At 47.5% G+C, this 17,534-nt stretch overlaps 1 protein-coding gene across 1 annotated transcript; it reads right to left on the reverse strand.

Moving 5' to 3' along the window:
• Window positions 1-4,235: 4,235 nt before the first annotated feature.
• On the reverse strand, window positions 4,236-15,870 carry LOC135370139 (cylicin-2-like). The gene is made up of 3 exons (XM_064603829.1): window positions 15,338-15,870; window positions 8,447-9,500; window positions 4,236-4,908 (listed from the first exon to the last, which is right to left on the reverse strand). The coding sequence occupies exons 1-3, from the start codon at window positions 15,446-15,448 to the stop codon at window positions 4,532-4,534; spliced, it is 1,542 nt and encodes a 513-aa protein (XP_064459899.1). The 5' UTR covers window positions 15,449-15,870; the 3' UTR covers window positions 4,236-4,531.
• Window positions 15,871-17,534: the final 1,664 nt, after the last annotated feature.

The raw sequence follows: 17,534 nt of genomic DNA on the forward strand, positions 1-17,534 counted from the left end.
ACCTCTGTTGGCTTGTACTTTTTTCCCCTGAAATTATTTAGCCTCCTATACCCGAAGGTTAGTACCGGAACACCACACTAGGCGGGTGATCTTGGATCAGTCAGTGTATAATACTATTTTGCATAATCACAGCACAGCTGACTGATTACCTCTATGCATGTAACTGCAAATTATAACATCTGATTAGCACTTAACCTATGGGACTTTATGGTTTCAGAGCATTTGTCAAGAATGCCCACTAAGGTTTTGCCAAAAGAGCGAGACACAGATACTAAACAGTGACATGCAAAGTGATACAAATAAATTTGTCGACGTACCTGATGAGTACTTGAAGTGCTTTGCCTAGTACTTTGTACTTTACTTGAAGTACTAATGACACCAGGTACTTGGTACTTTACTTTAAGTATAATTTTCAGGTACTTTGCCCGTTAGTGACGCGTTGTCGCCCGATCCAAACACCGGCGCCAACCGTGACCGTGTTGGTAGGAGTCACGCAAAGTAACTTGCAGCGATCTTGACTCTTGCTCCGCTTAACGACGTCTCTCGATTGGAGGGTTGATGGCAAGGGCATACAAGGCGGGGGAGGGAGCCCTTTCACCATCACCACCACCGCGGGGGAGGGAGGGCATCCTTGTCGAACACCACTCGTAACGTCAAATAAAGACGATAGGCCACCAGCTATACGGAAACGACACTTTGTGCCTTTGTATAGGATCTCGACAAAGTGCGCCCAACCCTCGACGAAACCGTATGCCATTGTGTTGATCGAAGGAAGCCACAACTTCTACGCGTGAGGACATAATCCAATTAGGCACAGGATCTACGGAGCTAGTCGAAGCTTCTAATCCACCGAACACGTATAGAGCTGGTAAAGAAGATCCACCAATGGATTTTCCCTTTCCCTAAGGATCTTCTTTCCCTTTGGATCTTTTTACCTGAAATCAACCGGTAATCCACAAGATGTCCATTCGCGTCTTGCAGCATGACACCTTTTCGGTGACTTCCTAACTGTAGAAGAAAGAACAAATTTTTGTGGTGAAGTGGCTATTACAACTCAGTAGCGTCGCTGTGGTGCTCTAGATGATCTGGATCACATTCTTCTTCACTGTCCACACTTTCACGAACTTTGCACTTTCCGGGTCTATCAGGCGGCCAGACTCTCGCCCTTTCTCAAGATCAAAACTGCTTGGTCCCTGGCCAAATCCAGCCCACCAACGCCCTGACCTCGAAGCTCTTTTGACGTTTTTGGACGCAATAGGACTTAATCCTTACAAAATAATCATTCCCCACATCACCACCAGCGATCGTGTACAGTATCGCCCCTGGCGATGGAGCTTGCCATTGCTCATCTTAAAAATAACATCGTCGTCGTTGTTGTCTCTGTAGCAGTGTACTTAACCTCTAATAGGATTAAAATGTACAACAAATGTGTCTTCGTAAGAGTGTCCTGACGGAGAAGTCACTGAACGGAAATAAAAGGTGTCCGTGAAGGGCAAGACGGATCATTACTGGAAAGGGTAGAGTGATGCGTTCATTCCTGAAGCAGTCCTCGCAAATTCTTCACCATTTCCTTTCTACTATAAAATACAATTGCAGGAGACGCTTTGCTCCTAGCTGGTCGAGCATACTCGATTGCGTTATTCTCTCGTTTTGAGGCTTGTGAAGTAAGACGGTCCTTTCGGGGACCATCGCAAGACAGTCCCTTCAAGACAGTGGCCTTCGGACACGACCTTGTTCCCCTCCAGCTACGAAGTTCAACTCTACCGAATTGATGGCGCTGTCGAACACTATATGACGTCATTTGCTTACAAACAAGAAGTCTATTACGCGGTGAAATTGTAACACCCGCTTCTTGGTGGTGGTGGTGATGGTGAAAGGGCTTGCCGTTGTCGGCCTCACGTATGTGGGCAACGTCACGACTGACGCCCTGGGGAAATGTGCGTCCTGGGCCGACTTCTAGGGGAACTGTGCCGACATATGTCTGAAAGCGTCTGAGGCTAAACCCAGGAAAAACCCCAGACAGCACAGCCGGCACCGGGATTCGAACCCGGGTACCTCCCAGTCTCGACGTGACATGGCTAGCACGCTAACCACTGAGCCACGGGAGCTGGTCGCTGCTTCCTCTTTCGTCCCGTGGCAAGACGCCTGTGACGTATCCTCCCCCTCTCCCCATGTTTTCCCATGTCACTCGGCTCCAAAGGTGCGTGTCTTCCCACTTTGCCTATTCCCATTTCGCCTAATGCTTTTTAGCTGATTATCTCGCCATCTCCCTTAGGAGGTACCCCAACTTCCGACTCAAGGGGGGTCCCATTTGGGGTATGCTGCAGACAGTCCCAATTCACTTACTGATCCATGTCACGTGAAGAAAGAAGGCGGTCCACTGGCGTGCTGCCAAAAGTCACCTTTGCATCTTCACATAACTGTATGAACTTGTTTGGTTTTAGTCAAGCGTAACATTGTGTTAAATGCATTTTTTAGTACTTCTTAAAAAGCAAATGCCAGGTATATGTTAGTCTTTGTCGGAAAGTCAAGGTTAATGAGGTCTGTCACAAGTCACATGCACCATGTCACGACCACCTGGTTGGTCACGGCATACCCTTCGCCGAGCCTTCGTGTACCCTCCGCCCGTTGCATGAGTAGGGTTATGTTTTTGTTTCCTTTATATTTTGAAGTGAGCAAAAATCCAGAAGGCTGCTTTTTTTTGTTAAAAATTCAATTCTCCGAGCCGCACGAAAGACCTGTGTCCCTGCTAGTGATTTTGCAAAGTCGAAGCAGGTCCATTTCCATGTCCATTCTCTATGGAAACTTATCCCTTTTTTTCAGTTAAACATTCATTCATGAAACAATAAAAACATCTTACTCGATAATAATCGGTTCAGTTTATTATTAGTGGAATTGCACACACCTTCGTTTACCAATATAAAGGGTCCTTGTTTTGGCCAAGGTTGTCGTGGGACGAACGCACTCATTCCTTGCAGACGTCACTATCGGGGCAGGGCATGTAAGCAACGCCCACTTTTCGACAGTCCAGTTTCGCCTAATGAGATTGTACAGCAGTCATGCCTCCCGCCTCTTTAATCCCATAACGCGGAGTATACGAAATGGGATGTAACCCTAAGGCGCACAAACGCTGCGCGTGACGTCGTGTGCCGACGCTTTCTCAACGGCGTCGTGGTTCGCTCTCCTTACATCTCTTCCGTACTCTCAACCTAGGCCGCCACGCTTTTCGTTGCCTGTTTCCGCTGCGTTCGTTTCTGCTGCTCGTTCGTTTTTTCGAAGCAGTTTAAAAAGCAAACAGAGAAACTTCTAAGCTCACAGCACCGCTGAGTAAGCTGTCAGATTAATTCGATTACACCCACAAACACGCAAAGGTTTACTAACTCGCCATGAGTGTAATGTCTTTCTTACTGCTTTTACTTGACAGTGCTACACTAGCACATTTCTATTTCCCAATAAATGCTCCATGTAACGTAGACAGACACCTTTGTTTTTAGGGAGGGAAATCTTGCACAGGACCACACTTTGATTTTGACAAATGTGATTCAGCCCCTGTGTGGCACTTGCATTTTTTGCTCGTGATAGGGTCTCCTCAGGATGTCCAAACCTCGATGTCCCAGGAGAGTTTCAAGGGGACGTAAAGATATCTAGGCTTCAGTGTCGCTCCAACAATCTCACATGGAGTCATCCGTACGTCTTCGTGCTGACAGGAACCAACATCTACAGAGTGTTCCAGAAAACGCGTCATTAAATCATAATAAAAAAAACTTCACCCCTGGAATCATGCGGTCAACGCCATTTGTGAATGTCATCTGACTTTGGGTTTATGAGGTCATATTTTACAAACTGGACTCGAAAACTGGCCAAGTAAGGGTCGCATTTTTACCGCACCCATGTGCAGCGCGTGCCGAATTTATTGAGGTTCATGTTAATAGACCTCTACCCGAAACGTCATCGTGACCTTGGTAGACAGACCGAAACCGAAAAAAAAAAACGGAAGGAGGCTGGATTCCACGAATGGGCACTCGTCCGCTGCCCTCATGTAATACCTCATTGGGGTAATTTGAGGTATATACATCAATAAACTTCGCGAGCAACCAACAAATTATTCTCCATTGTACATTCCAGAAACTGGATTTATGACGATATTTTTCAGGCAAAGGGACTGTTCGTGTTAGTAAATTACGCGAATCAGCAATGCACAATGTCCACGATACAACGACACGATTTAAAGACACTCAAATATACACAAATATATTCTATACATTTACAAAACGCATCGTTCGCTTGCACTACGCCGCAATTAAATGTTATATACTACTAGAAACCGGCGCTAAAATTTACGAAATCTTAGCGCATTTGTTTAAATCGAACCACCTCCAGGACAGGACACCACAGCTAGCACTGACCCGTTTAGCTCGTAACAAGGAAACGATAATTATCAGTGAGGAGACTCCATTGTAGGGTGGAACCGTCAACGTATAGTATGGGGAGTGACGTTCTCCTAGATCCCGCACGTTTCGCATATAGCGCTCTAACTGTGGCGCACACTGTAAATGCCGTGAGCTAAGAGGGCCATGGCTTCGATTATGGCCACTGTGCCCGCGACGACGGCATAGAAATCTTCGTGCGACTTCACCAGGGCAACGATTCCGACGAGTAGAAAAAGCAGGTATCCGGCGCAGTAGTACTGCGCGGCAACCAGGAAGGGCAGCTCTTCGAAAACATCCCCGGTTACGCCGTTAGCACGGGATCCGGATGCCATCCCATTTACGAAGAACATGCAGCCCAGAGTGCCGTACGTGGTGGCCAGGCTGTAGAGCAGCATATAGGCGTCCCAGTAACAGTCGCGTAGGCTCAGGGCCAGCAGGATAGCGCCGGCTCCGAGGATCTCCAGTAAACCCAATGAACCTTAAGGAACAGAGGTGATTGAGGAGGAAGACAAAGTATGCAATGCTCTGTCTTCCTGAATTTAAAAGTTATGGCGTCAGGGGTATGTTTCGATGATACAACTTCGTACTCCACCGCAGCACTATTATTTACAGCACTATCATTTCCCCCGGTCATACACGTCACAAGATCTATTGCGAATTACTTATAACTGAAAGAGACTTGCGTAACCAACTGCAGTTTCCTGTTGATTAGATTTCGTACCTTTGTAAGTGCATTCAGAAGAGGAAAACCGGGGGTGAAATCCTCCTCCACCTTTATGTAAGGTTCCCGTGGAGACTCTTCCGAAATATTCTTCTGGCTACTTTGCTTACGTTAGCAGGATACGTAGATGTCCTATAGACTCTTTTCATCTGACGTCACTGTCGCAGACGGCATAGCCTTTCCCCCTGCTTGTGGCAGCCATATTTTTGTGCATGGCGCGTGCACGCTACCAGCTTTAACTGTGGTGCGAGCGCGTGCGAAAACAAAAGTATGGCGGACGGGATGAGGTCAGTGAAAAGGGTCTATAGCAACAGTTTTCTGTAATCCAAGAGAAGCCTATTCTAACCCAATTCTAAGCCAAAATCCAGTTCTAATCCAACACAGACCAGTTCTAAGTTATACGATTGGTCGCCATTAGCTCCGCCCACTTCACGTTGATTGTCCCATACTAGGTTTACTGATCGTTAATTGGTTGACCGTAGCTCCGCTCCTTTATGCTAATTACTTGGCTTGACTCCGCCCACTTCACGTTTATTGGCCCATGCTAAGCTTACTGATCATTGATTGGTTGAGCGTAGCGCTTTATGCCAGCTTGCCCACTTCACGCTGATTGGTGTATGCTGAACGCTGAGCACAGCTCCGCCCCTTTATGCTAATTAACCGGCTCTGCTGATTGGTCCATTCTAAGCCTACTGATCACTCTGCACAATCTAAGCTCACTAAATGGCTGACTAAGCCCTCAATCAGCCAATCAGTAGATTGTGTTGGATTAGAACTGGATTTTCGCTTATAATTGGATTAGAATAGGCTTCTGTTGGATTAGAGAAAACTCTTGGCTATATGACCTCTACGTATACTCCTTACGTTGCTGGTAAAACGTTGTATATTTGTCACAAAGGTGAAAAGAGAGCATGGGGTTAAAGTGATCTAATTTTCATGCAGTCCAATTACGCGCGATATCCTGAAGGTCTCTCCTGGTGAAGTATCTCCACGATAGACGAGATCAGAAAATCCCAGTGCTGTTTGAGCATGCATTGTGCCCTGGGCGCTTGCTGAGAATCCTTCACATTTCACTTTCGCTTACCTTGACACGTCATGGACAATGGGAGATATCGATACACGAGATATGGGACAAATGGAGATAGGGAAGAAATCGGAACAGTTTGGAGGCCACCTATTTCTTTCGTATGAGCAAGCTCCCACAGTTCAAAGCGGCGCTAAGCACTCTGGGGTTTTCTGCAGTCGTCTATCGCTACACGCACGGTGTGACGTAAAATTAGAACGTAAAGTTGTTACATTAGGACTGAAGACGAAAAAGCAGGAGGCGTGGCCTTTCTTTCACCTTATTGGTGACAGGTGACATTCGTTCTTGGCAGCTCTCGCCGACGTCGTGAAAAAAGTTCGGCGTGAATTATTTTCTTGGCTACGTCTCTCCTCTCGCAACGCCGGAAATGCGCTTCTATTTCCGCCGCCCGCTCACGACGTCGCGTCGGGCGTCGCTAGGCGAGAACTGGCCCTAAGGGCGTGGCGCTGTCGGCCATCTTCGAATTCTGTCGTCTGCTAAACCACATGAACTTCGACATGCAGGTCAACGAGGGCACTCCTACCGTTGCGGTGCTGATATAGTTGTGCAATCCACTGCTAGGTGGCAAATTCCGAGCGCTCGGGAAAGCGTCACGTGAACATGAGAGATTGCTTCACTTTGACCAAGTGAACATGACTGCTTAGGATCTGGCAAAAAACAAGTTACCACGAAATGACCACCTGAATTCGGCATTTGTTCGTGCCACTTGGAGTCACTAAATAAGCTTCGCTTCAGAGTATCGACACTGAGGTCCAAGGGAGAGCAGGAGTGACATCTTTCTGCACGACACTGGTACCATCCCCAACTGAGGATCAAAGAGGACTAACATAATGCTCGCTGTGGCATAGAGAAACGTGTATTAATTTTGTGCGATAATCGATGTATTGTGCACCAGAGCCGTTTATAGAGAGAGTTTGGCCATTGGGAGGAGCCTAACTGAAAGCGCGTCATGCGACGTCACGGCAGAACGACCTCCCTCGTCGTTCTCTATTGTTATCCAGCCGTCAACAGGTCGCAGACGCCATATTGATGCTGATCGTTGTTTACAATCCAAGGAGGGAACACACGTGCGTACTTCTTGCTTCGAAAGCCTTTCGAACCTTGAACTCTTTGTTTGGCAACAAAGCCCCACTTATCACTGGCGCCAGTGGGTCATAATCCGATTATTCCTGTAGACTGCATTGAACACGGCCACGAAGGAGTCGACCAGCTGGCGGACAGCATCAATATGGCGCGGACTAGATGGCTGATAAGCGGATTCCGCTCGGATTCAGGCTTTTTGGGCGGCGCAACGACGACTCTGACGTCGAAAATAAGCTCCTCCCATGAGGCGGCAAAAGATCAAAGAATGGCCAAACTCTCCCTATAAATGGCTCTGTTGTCCACCAGAGCGTCCCAAAGATGTCAAGGTGAGCTCAAGGCCGTCACCTGCTGCTTGTAAACGAAAGGAATATTTCATCCGCGCACGATAGATGGCTCGTGGCAAGTGCGCAGTGCGTTTCGGAAGCGTGGCGTGGAAACAAGATGGCGCATGCTCGCTCTTGCAACTCAGTGTCGATACTCTGAAGCGTAGCTTATTTAGTGACTCTAGCGCCACTGATGCCGCCACTGCTGCCAGCGATAAATGGGCTTGACGACGACGCCAGTTAAAGTTCCATTCCCGAATCTGACTTGCTGATCCTGATGGCTATGTAATCGACACATAGGCATCCTTCGTTTTAGATCCAGTGCTGCCCGCATGTCAAAGTCTTTTTTCCCGTGCTTGACGAGCAAAGTGAAGTTGACGACCACATTGACAGTGTTGCCCACAATTTTCGTTTGAAAAATAGTGCAACTGGAACGAAAAGTGTGGCATAAAGGTACGGAGGGTACAGGCGCGAACATATGAAGTTGTACCTCTACTGATTTACGGTAGCTCTGAACGATACTATAGACTCGACTGTATAACATCGTCTACAGGCATTTTTGGGTGTTAATAAATTGAACTGAACTCGAAATGACCCCCCATGAGGAGGCAATCATTGAAGTGTTCCTCGAGTACAACACCGTAGAGCCCACTTTCCTTGAAGCCCAGTGAAACCTCAAGTGAGGAAGAGCTCCTTTCCTCCCCTCACTGGAGTCTGGGAGGGTGTCGAGGATAGTTTACGAATACGACCGTAAGACTCACTTTACTCCGAGGTTGTCCTGCGTTGGAAGGTTGTCAGCACTTACCCGATACACTGCGATAGTAGTTTTTGTTGATGAGAGCCGTTACTTTGGAAAACGGTGAGGCGCTGCGCTTTCCAGGTGTTGATGGTTGTGTTACTGGAACCGGAGGAGATGCTGCAGGTGAAACCGTCCTGATCGATGGAGTTCTAGAGATGTGAGTTCGTGCTGTTATTTCGTGCTCCGTCGATGGTTCGTTCGTTGATATTCTGGTGCTCGTTTTCGACTCTGCCCGTTTGGGCTTCGGGGATGGCGATTCAATCATCTTGATCAGGCTATGCACTACCTCGCTGTCTCTCCTTTCGTCGATGCTCTTAGCTCGTTTCTTCGGGGGCGCTGTTTCACCTTCGCTTTTGCTGGCTTTCTTTTCGCCGGAAGTCTCCTGCTGTTTGCCTGCACCCTTGGAAGCTGGTTCCGGACTCTTGCCGGCTCCCTCGTCTTTCTTACTGTCGCTCTTATCGTGTTTGGACGCACTTGTTTCCTCCTCGCCTTTGCCCGCCTTCTTTTCGCTGCTGGTCTCGTGTTGCTTGTCCATATGGATCAAAGCAGGTTGGGGGCTCTTGCCGGCTCCCTTGTCTTTCTTGGCGTCACTTTTGCTCTCTTTAATGGCCCCTTTTTCGTCTTCACCTTTCCCCGCTTTCTTTTCGCCGCCGGTGTCATCGGGCTTCTTGACGGGGATCGAAGCAGGCTGAGGACTTTTGTCTTTCTTGGCGTCGCCTTTATCTCCTTTACTGGCATCTTTGTGATCCACGTGGTCTTCGCTCTTCGTCTTTTCTCCACCACTTTTTCCCTCTACTTTTTCCTTCTTCTCTGTGTCCTCTTTCACACCCGCGAATTTGGGGCCTTTCCCTAATGCAAGCGTGTCGTCCGTGCCTTTTTTTACTTCTTTTTTTTCGCTACTCTTCTCTTCCTTTTTCTTTTCCCCCGTGTGATCATCTTTCTTGTCACTTCCCTTATCAGCACCCTTATCACCTTTGTCCTCATCCTCCTTTGGCTTCCCATCTTTGGGCTTTTTGTCTTTCCCTTTTAAGCCGATGCTGTCCCTGCGAGCTATCTGAAACTGCGGGACGAAACCGAAACGTTCTCGTAAGACACTGGGCACTCGCTGCGAATACGCTCGCGTACTCGCTGCTAACGGGAGACCGAGGTCTAGGTAACCTTGCAAGGCACTTGCATGAAAGTTTGCACTAGTCTATAAGTACAGATCCTGACAAAAGTTCACAAAACACCGGAGTGGTGTATATAGTCATCTGAACGACACCTTTGCTGCAAACATGAGCAGATAAGACATAGAAACATGTGACAGGGTACTCCATGGGTCTCTCAGCAAGTGTGGCCACTCCCGTTCGCCGCTGTCGCTCCGATCAAGAAATACGTCGCTCTGGTGTTCCGTAAATACTACTGACATGCCTCGGCGAAGGATGCTCATGAGCATGCTCACTGTGCTCACTCATACTCATTGAGGCCAATCAGCTGACCATATGAGTGAGCTGAAATTATGCTCAGTCTTAGTGAGCTGTGCATGAGCGGCTCGGATTCGTTCACGGGCACAGAGTGAGCGACTACGTGCGAGCAAATGAGCATGGATGAGCGACTCGAGCGTTCGTGAGCGAGCACCATTTTTCAGACTCATTACCAAAAGTGAGCAGGTGCACGTCTCACTTCACCATCACACAGTCCCACTGCCACCTAATCCCTATCACATCAGCTCAACTCTCCTTGCGTGGACTTTGCTTCCTTGGCAACAGAGGGATAACTGAGACCAGATAGTAAACGCGTATCTGAGCGGCGGATACGAGCGCGGACGAGCGAGCGTGAACACCCCAAGAGCTGAGCTGCAGGTCTGTAAACAAAGGCTCTGCCGACAATGAACATCGATAAAGCGGGGGTCGCACGTGCTGACCTCTCCTCTGTCCACTGGTTGGAATTAGAGTCACTAAATAAGCTACGCTTCAGAGTATCGACACTGAGGCAAAAAGAGCCGCCATGTTGTTTCGGATGACCTCCAGCCCCACCTCTATTTTGGCAGTAGAAATAGATGAAGGTGAAGTTCAGCAGTGGAAGAAGACAACACTTCGAAGAGCGCTAAATGGATGGCGCTGGAGGTCATCCGAAACAACATGGCGGCTCAGTGTCGATACTCTGAAGCGTAGCTTATTTAGTGACTCTAGTTGGAATATCGCCGCGTGATCGACCTAAAGGTGGCGACACTGCCGCCTTTTTAGTGTGGATATAACACGCCAATTGGTGTTCAGAGCTCATGGTTCTTTCCCGTAATTCTTGAGTCTATTCACCGGAAGATGGCTTGTGCCGCGATGGTACGATACTTGTTGCTTCCCCAATGTTCCACCTGAACGCGGAATAAAAGTGTAAAGGCAGGCGACGCCAGGATGCTATCCACACTACGATAGTTCATCGTTTCTCCGCAGCACGCAGACACCGTTCGAACTTGGAGCGATCTGTGATGATGTTCATCGCACACCGTGCAGCCAACAATGTCCGTTCGAGCTAGCTTTGATCCACTCAGGGGACATTGCCGGCACACGCAGAGCGGCTCGAGATTTCAGATAAGAGTGTCGTGTCGAAGGCTGTCCATGAATCCCAGTACCCAGTAAACCACAACCGTCTATTAGACATACCACAAAAATCCAAACATATAAGACATTTGGGATGTCTAGTAGACATCCGGATATGTGGAATGAATGTACTATGGATCGTCGGAAGCTCATCCATAACTGTATAAATGGATGTCCTCTGGATGTAACAGCTGGACATTTGTCACATCCAGTGGACGTGCTTGTGAGGCATTGCGACGTCTAATATACGTTCAGTCGATGTTCCTACCGGATTAACATACGATAATATAGACGTACGTATACGAAACGTTGTTTCGACCAGGGTGTCGGAGCGAACCGAAAACCGCAACCGAAAACCGAACAAAAAACCGCTATTTTGGTGCGAACCGGAACGGAATCGAAACCGTATGTTTTTTTCGCTCAGGAGGGAAACCGAAAAATATATTTAACGGTTTTCGGTCCAAGGTAAAACTTCGCCGATTTGGACTACAGGTAGGCGAATGAAACAGACATCGTGTGCTCTGAAGTCATGTCATGGATACTATACGAGGGCTACGGTTACGGTGGAATGTATGTCGGTATACCCTTAGGCTCCCTTAGGCTCCCTTAGGCTCCCTTTGCAATGGTTTATCGTTCGCGCACGCACAGAGACTTAGAGGTACATGTGACTCTCTACCAATGTGCCGTAGTGTTCGTTTTAATTTGATCCCTCAAACTCTCCTCAACTAAACAGCGACCCAAGGGGGCTGCATAACGGCTTCTCTATCGGTAATGTCGCGCAGCGCGTCCCTTGTTTGAGAGCAGGTAAGTTGAATACATTTACGTATACGCGTGGGCAAGCCCGTGTGAAGTGGCAACTCTTTTGTGGACAGGACACGAAGAAAATAAAACGGAGCCGTCGAGCGCGTTTGTGAGTGAAGGTGTTCCTAGATTTGCGTCGTACTCGTGCGGTGGTGCTTGCTGACTAGACAGTAGCAACAGACATTCGAATGGGACGCGATCGCTCCAACCCAGCAAGAAAGTACTTTACGTATGACATCACGACAAACAAGTCCGTTTGTAGCATGCGCTTCAAGAAAGGAGAAAGCCTATTTGGACAGACAGTCACCTACAGGAACCAGGAGCTACCAATTTCACAGCTGCCTATTCATATTAAATACCATGTATGCGGAATAAACGGGTTTACATTTTGTAACATTGATCTTTTTTTTGTGTGTGTGTGGGGATGAATATTCCCAGCAGAAGCGGAACCGGTTAAAAACCGGTATGAACCGTTATTTTTTTGCTCCGGAGCAGAACCGGTACCGGATCGTTTATGATGTAACCGGAACGAAAAACGTTTCGGTTCGACACCCTGGTTTCGACTATCAATTCAATAGTAATTTTTACGTATAGCGCTAGAAGAATGCGAATCTATCTTGCGAGAACGTGAGAAATTGGAGAACGAGTAAAAGCAAGTTTTTTCATTTGTTCGCGTCCTGCTCTCTGCAAAGTATCTACGTTCCACCAACACAGGAAACCCGTCAGTTTGACGGCTCCAGTCAGTAGGTAACCTCATCATAGACAATAGCCTGAATTACAAGCACAATATTTGTCAGGAAGGAATATCAGAAATGTTAGCGGGCAATTTGACTCATTGGAGACGTACATATTAATTGCAGAAACACATCCACGTCACCGTTACAAACGTTTTCGGCCCCCACTACACCTAACAAACATCCCGCAACTATTGATATTTAGTACAGTCGGACCTCGTTTTATGAACCCTCGATATACGAATTCCCTCAACTTACGAACGGCTGCACAGGGAACCAAACTTTTTCCGTGTATCTTGACCTCGTTTTACGAACCCTCGATATCCGAACTATGAACGGATTATTAGGGAACGGACCCAAAGTAGCCAAGCTATTCTGACCTCGATATACGAACGGGCGTTATGAATGTACAGAGGGCAGGCCAATGGACAGGAGGATAATGAAAGTTCCTCAGTACATGTTGCCAAGGTCAAACATACAATGTCCCAAAGTCGCTACGTTCCACAAACATGATTCACCATTTCGTGAAAAATAATTTGGGCGTTTACAGCCGAACGGTTGTGAGTTTGGACCAGGTCTCCGAGATGGAAACATCTTGCCGTTCCAAGAGAAGGTGTTCAGTCCTGACAGGCCGGTGACAAGCGTGATATTTGCCGTTGGAAACAGTCTCATCCGCGCGCGATACGGTACTTTGAGGACCGGGTGGATGAGTCAAGTGTCAGACTTCTGTCATCTCTTCTAAACAGGATAGACCATGCAGAAAGTATGGTGCAAAGCACAATTACGCAGTATTTTCAAAAATAAAACTTATTCAAATCGATTTCCTGTGTTTTTGTGAGGTATCTGTGCACTGCTCTCCTCGGACCTCGATTTACGAATACCTCGATTTACGAACGATTTTCTCAGAAACGAAGGGTGTTCGTAAAGCGAGGTTTGACTGTATATGTTGCATCCAGTACGCCAATAGAAACTGAGAAATGCCCAAGCCGTGTCAGGTGGGGTACGGCGACGGCTACGGCGTTTGCGCTATTCATGCACACAAAATAGATGAAAAAGCAGATTTGCAATCCGGTCGATATATTAATCCTGTAGGAACATCGACAGGACGTTAGTTAGACGTCGCAATGCCTCACAAGCACGTCCAATAGATGTGACAAATGTCCAGCTGTTATATCCAGAGGATATCCATTTATACAGTCATGAATGAGCTTCCGACGATCCATAGTACATCCATTCCACGGTAGCTGGACATATCCGGATGTCTACTAGACATCCAAAATATCCACGGCGTACCATCCTCGGGATGTCCATTAGACGTTTGTGGTTTACTAGGAGGGAGGACTCCTCGCCCGACCAAAGAATAAAGATGTCATCTAAGAATCTAAAATAGAGGAGGGTTTTAACGGGAAAAGACTGAATGGCTGCCCTCTCAAAATAGCCCATGAAAATGTTCGCGTAGCTAGGGGATAGATGCCAAGATGGCAACCTCCAAATCAGGCTTAGAAAGGCCGTGTCACTCCTGTAAATGTGCTTCAGATAGTGTTATTCGAATGCATATAACTTATGTTCCAGACCTGACAATTTCAATCTTACATTTTTATATGCGGGATATAGGCTTATTCCACTTCCACTTTTGAACGCGCTCAGTAATTTTTGAAGGACGACGGAAACGAAAATAGGCTGCAAAGCTATTTGCCTCATATTGCAATGTGTACCAAAACAAACCGGAATTCGACTTAGATTTGCGTATATTAGTTGAAACGCCGCCACAATCGCGATATAAAATTCGGCCGTGGAGCACTCTGAGCCCCTGGTGAGCGTCGCCGCGCCGCCGTAGCAGACCACGGAAGTGACGCACGGTGGCTCTCCTGTTGGAGTTCCTGACTTTCATTTCGCTTCATTTCATTTGGTGTTTCGGCGTACATCTAATTCCTGCTACGGGGAAAGAACGGAGACGAAGAAGCATGTACGAACCCATCTCTCATAGGATATATTGTCTTCAGACTTCCACGAGATCTCCGAATCAAACATCTTCAGGCGTTATTCAGAATTCGCCGTGTTTGTGCAGGGCAGCCGCACATGGAGCGCGATAGATATTTGACGTCACGCGCTCCTCAGATTTTCCCGCAATGCTTGGCGCGCTCCATGGGCGATCGTGTCGAGTGGGCGGCCCAGCGCTGTCGTAATCGTCAGAAATATGACCATCCGCACAGCGTACTTGCAAAATACTAGTGGCACCATAATTTTACATAATATTTACACCTTGTTCGGTCCCCATTTTGCAATGGACAAATTTCGTTTCCGTTGTCCTTTAAAACCCGTACGCCCCTCTACGGAACGACGTCCACCATTCCGATACGTTGTTCACATAAATCCACATAAGGTGAAAGATGAAAGTCACTGAAAAGGTTATCACACATCGAACCCACATCTTCTGGGTTACCGGTCCAGGGCTCTACCAATTCAGCTAAGCTAACACACCTTCTCAGCCATTTCCAGGGTGCGTCATCTGAAGGGACAAACCAGTCACTCTCTCTCACTCAACCTCCTTTCACTCTTACATTTTGCTCACTCATACACCCATTCATACGGCAGGGATCGACGCAAGCGGCAACTCTTGAACATGAGAGAACTGATGTTCTGAGCCTGGAACAACATAGAAGGGACAAATATACATACAAAGCTATGTATTTGTCCCTTCTATGTTGTTCCAGGCTCAGAACATCAGTTCTCTCATGCCCTCATAAGGTGACAAGTTTATGTTATGTAATTTGACAACATTTCACCTTGACTGGAACGCTTTCGTGCTCGTCCTCCTCATCCTCATTTTCCAATATGAACATAGATCTCTTCCTGGGCTTGGATCCATCCTTCCCGCCGTCTTTAGAACCGTCCATGACCGACGCTCCTGCCTTTTTCGTCCGATGACACAAGAACAGAACCGCACGAGAAAATCGTCTTCTTCTTCTTCATCCGAGGAGATGATGGCCGTGAGCCACTAAAGGGAGATTGGCCAGGAAAATCGTCTTCTTTCGTCTTGTACTTCGTCAAAGCAAAAGATGGCCATGAGCCAATCTTTTAATATTTGCACGTGCTGATCGGCAGCTGTCGCGTGTAGCCGCCGACGTGCCTAACGACAGATGTCGCCAACTGTATCTCTGCCACAGAGCCATTTATAGGGAGAGTTTGCCCATTCTTTAATCTTTTGCCGCCTCATGGGAGGAGCTTATTTCGACGTCAGAGTCGTCGTTGCGCCGCCCAAAAAGCCTGAATCCGAGCGGAATCCGCTTATCAGCCATCTAGTCAGAACCATATCTATGCTGTCCGCCAGCTGGTCGAGGTTGCGTGTTGAATGCATTCTACAGGAATAACCGGCCTATGACCAGTGATAAGGGGGGCTTTGTTGCCAAACAGAGAGAGTTGAAGGACGAAAGGCTTTCGAGCAAGAAGTACGCGCGTGTCTTCTCTCCTTGGGTTATAAACAACGATCAGCATCAATATGGCGTCTGCGACCAAGGTTGACGGCTGGATAACAATAGAGCACGACCAGGGCGGTCGCTCAGCCGTGACGTCGCATGACGCGCTTTAAGTTAGGCTCCTCCCAATGGCCATACTCTCCCTATAAACGGCTCTGCTCTGCCACAGTGCCGTATATTAAAAGGGAGTCTGGCCATTAATGGGACCTGCCTATACCTGAGGCTCCACCCACTTTTTGAGGTATCTAGCCAATCACAGGTCGAAATACAGTTGTCTATTATTACATCCATCCAGTACTTATACCTCACCCTTATTTACTGCGTGCCACCATTTTGGAGAAACTCGATTGATTTGGATTGAAATGGATATCACTGGTGACAGACCAAAACGAGGATTTTGCGCCCACTTTTATCAACGCCATCTGCGTGGACAGAGGCATGCTGGGAAGGCTCAGAACTACAGAAATGGTTGCTGGAGGAAATGATTGGCCAGGATGGCGGTACAACCGCTTCTTCGTAGCAGACGATAGCCGGTATGAAGTTTTATATCACGTAAGTACATTGAATCAAAAATGAGCAAAGATATATGTATAAATAAAATGAAATTATATATCCAATATCCTACGTATAAGGGTCGTCCTTCTTGCTATTTTCCTGGTATTACGATCTTAACTAGGCCTAACTTTAGCGACGAAACATCCCATTTTCACGTAAATAATGATGGCGGAGCGAAAGTTGCAGCTGATTTTGCAGATGCGTACATGAGGATATAGCCGTTCCAAGCACCATCCTCCATCTTTGAGAAAATTTGGTGTCATTGCAGCTCCCATGAAAAACGGTAACCAATTACGTGCGCCTAAGTTTGCTTGACAGGTCGAGCCTCTTTTTTAAGCTCCTCCTAATGGCCAGACTCCCTGTGGCATACACGGCACTGCTCTGCCACAGAGCTGTAAAAAAGTCTGGCCATTAAAGGGACCTGCCTATACCTGAGGCTCCACCCACGTTTTAGCTATCTAACCAATCGCAGGTCGAAATACAGTTTCCTATTGTTACAGCCCATCCACTACTTACACCTCGTCCTTATTTACTGGGTACCACCATTTTGGAAAAACTAGATTGATTTGGATTGAAACGGATATCACTGGTGACAGACGAAAACAACGGGTTTTGCGCCCACATTTATCAAGCCATCTGCATGAAGAGAGGCATGTTCGGAAGACCCAGAATCGCAGAAATGGTTGCCGACATAAGTGGCTGACCAGGAGAGCGGTACGATCGCTTCTTTGTAGCAGACGACTGCCGGTATGAAGTTTAAGGGTGCGTTCGTTTATTGAACTCGAGCGACTCGAGAGTTGGAAGAGTCACCTCTTGGTGGGCGAAAATCCAGGAGGGCGGCTTCCGTGACGTTACTACTCTCGTTCTGAAATTAGTGAGCCGAACACTAGAGGCGCCTGAGAGTTCACTCTCGCCGACTCTCCCGCTTGTGCGGGTCGCTCGAGTCGATGAC

This window comes from Ornithodoros turicata, chromosome 10 (assembly GCF_037126465.1).
Source record: "Ornithodoros turicata isolate Travis chromosome 10, ASM3712646v1, whole genome shotgun sequence".
Classification (NCBI taxonomy): Eukaryota; Metazoa; Arthropoda; class Arachnida; order Ixodida; family Argasidae; genus Ornithodoros; species Ornithodoros turicata.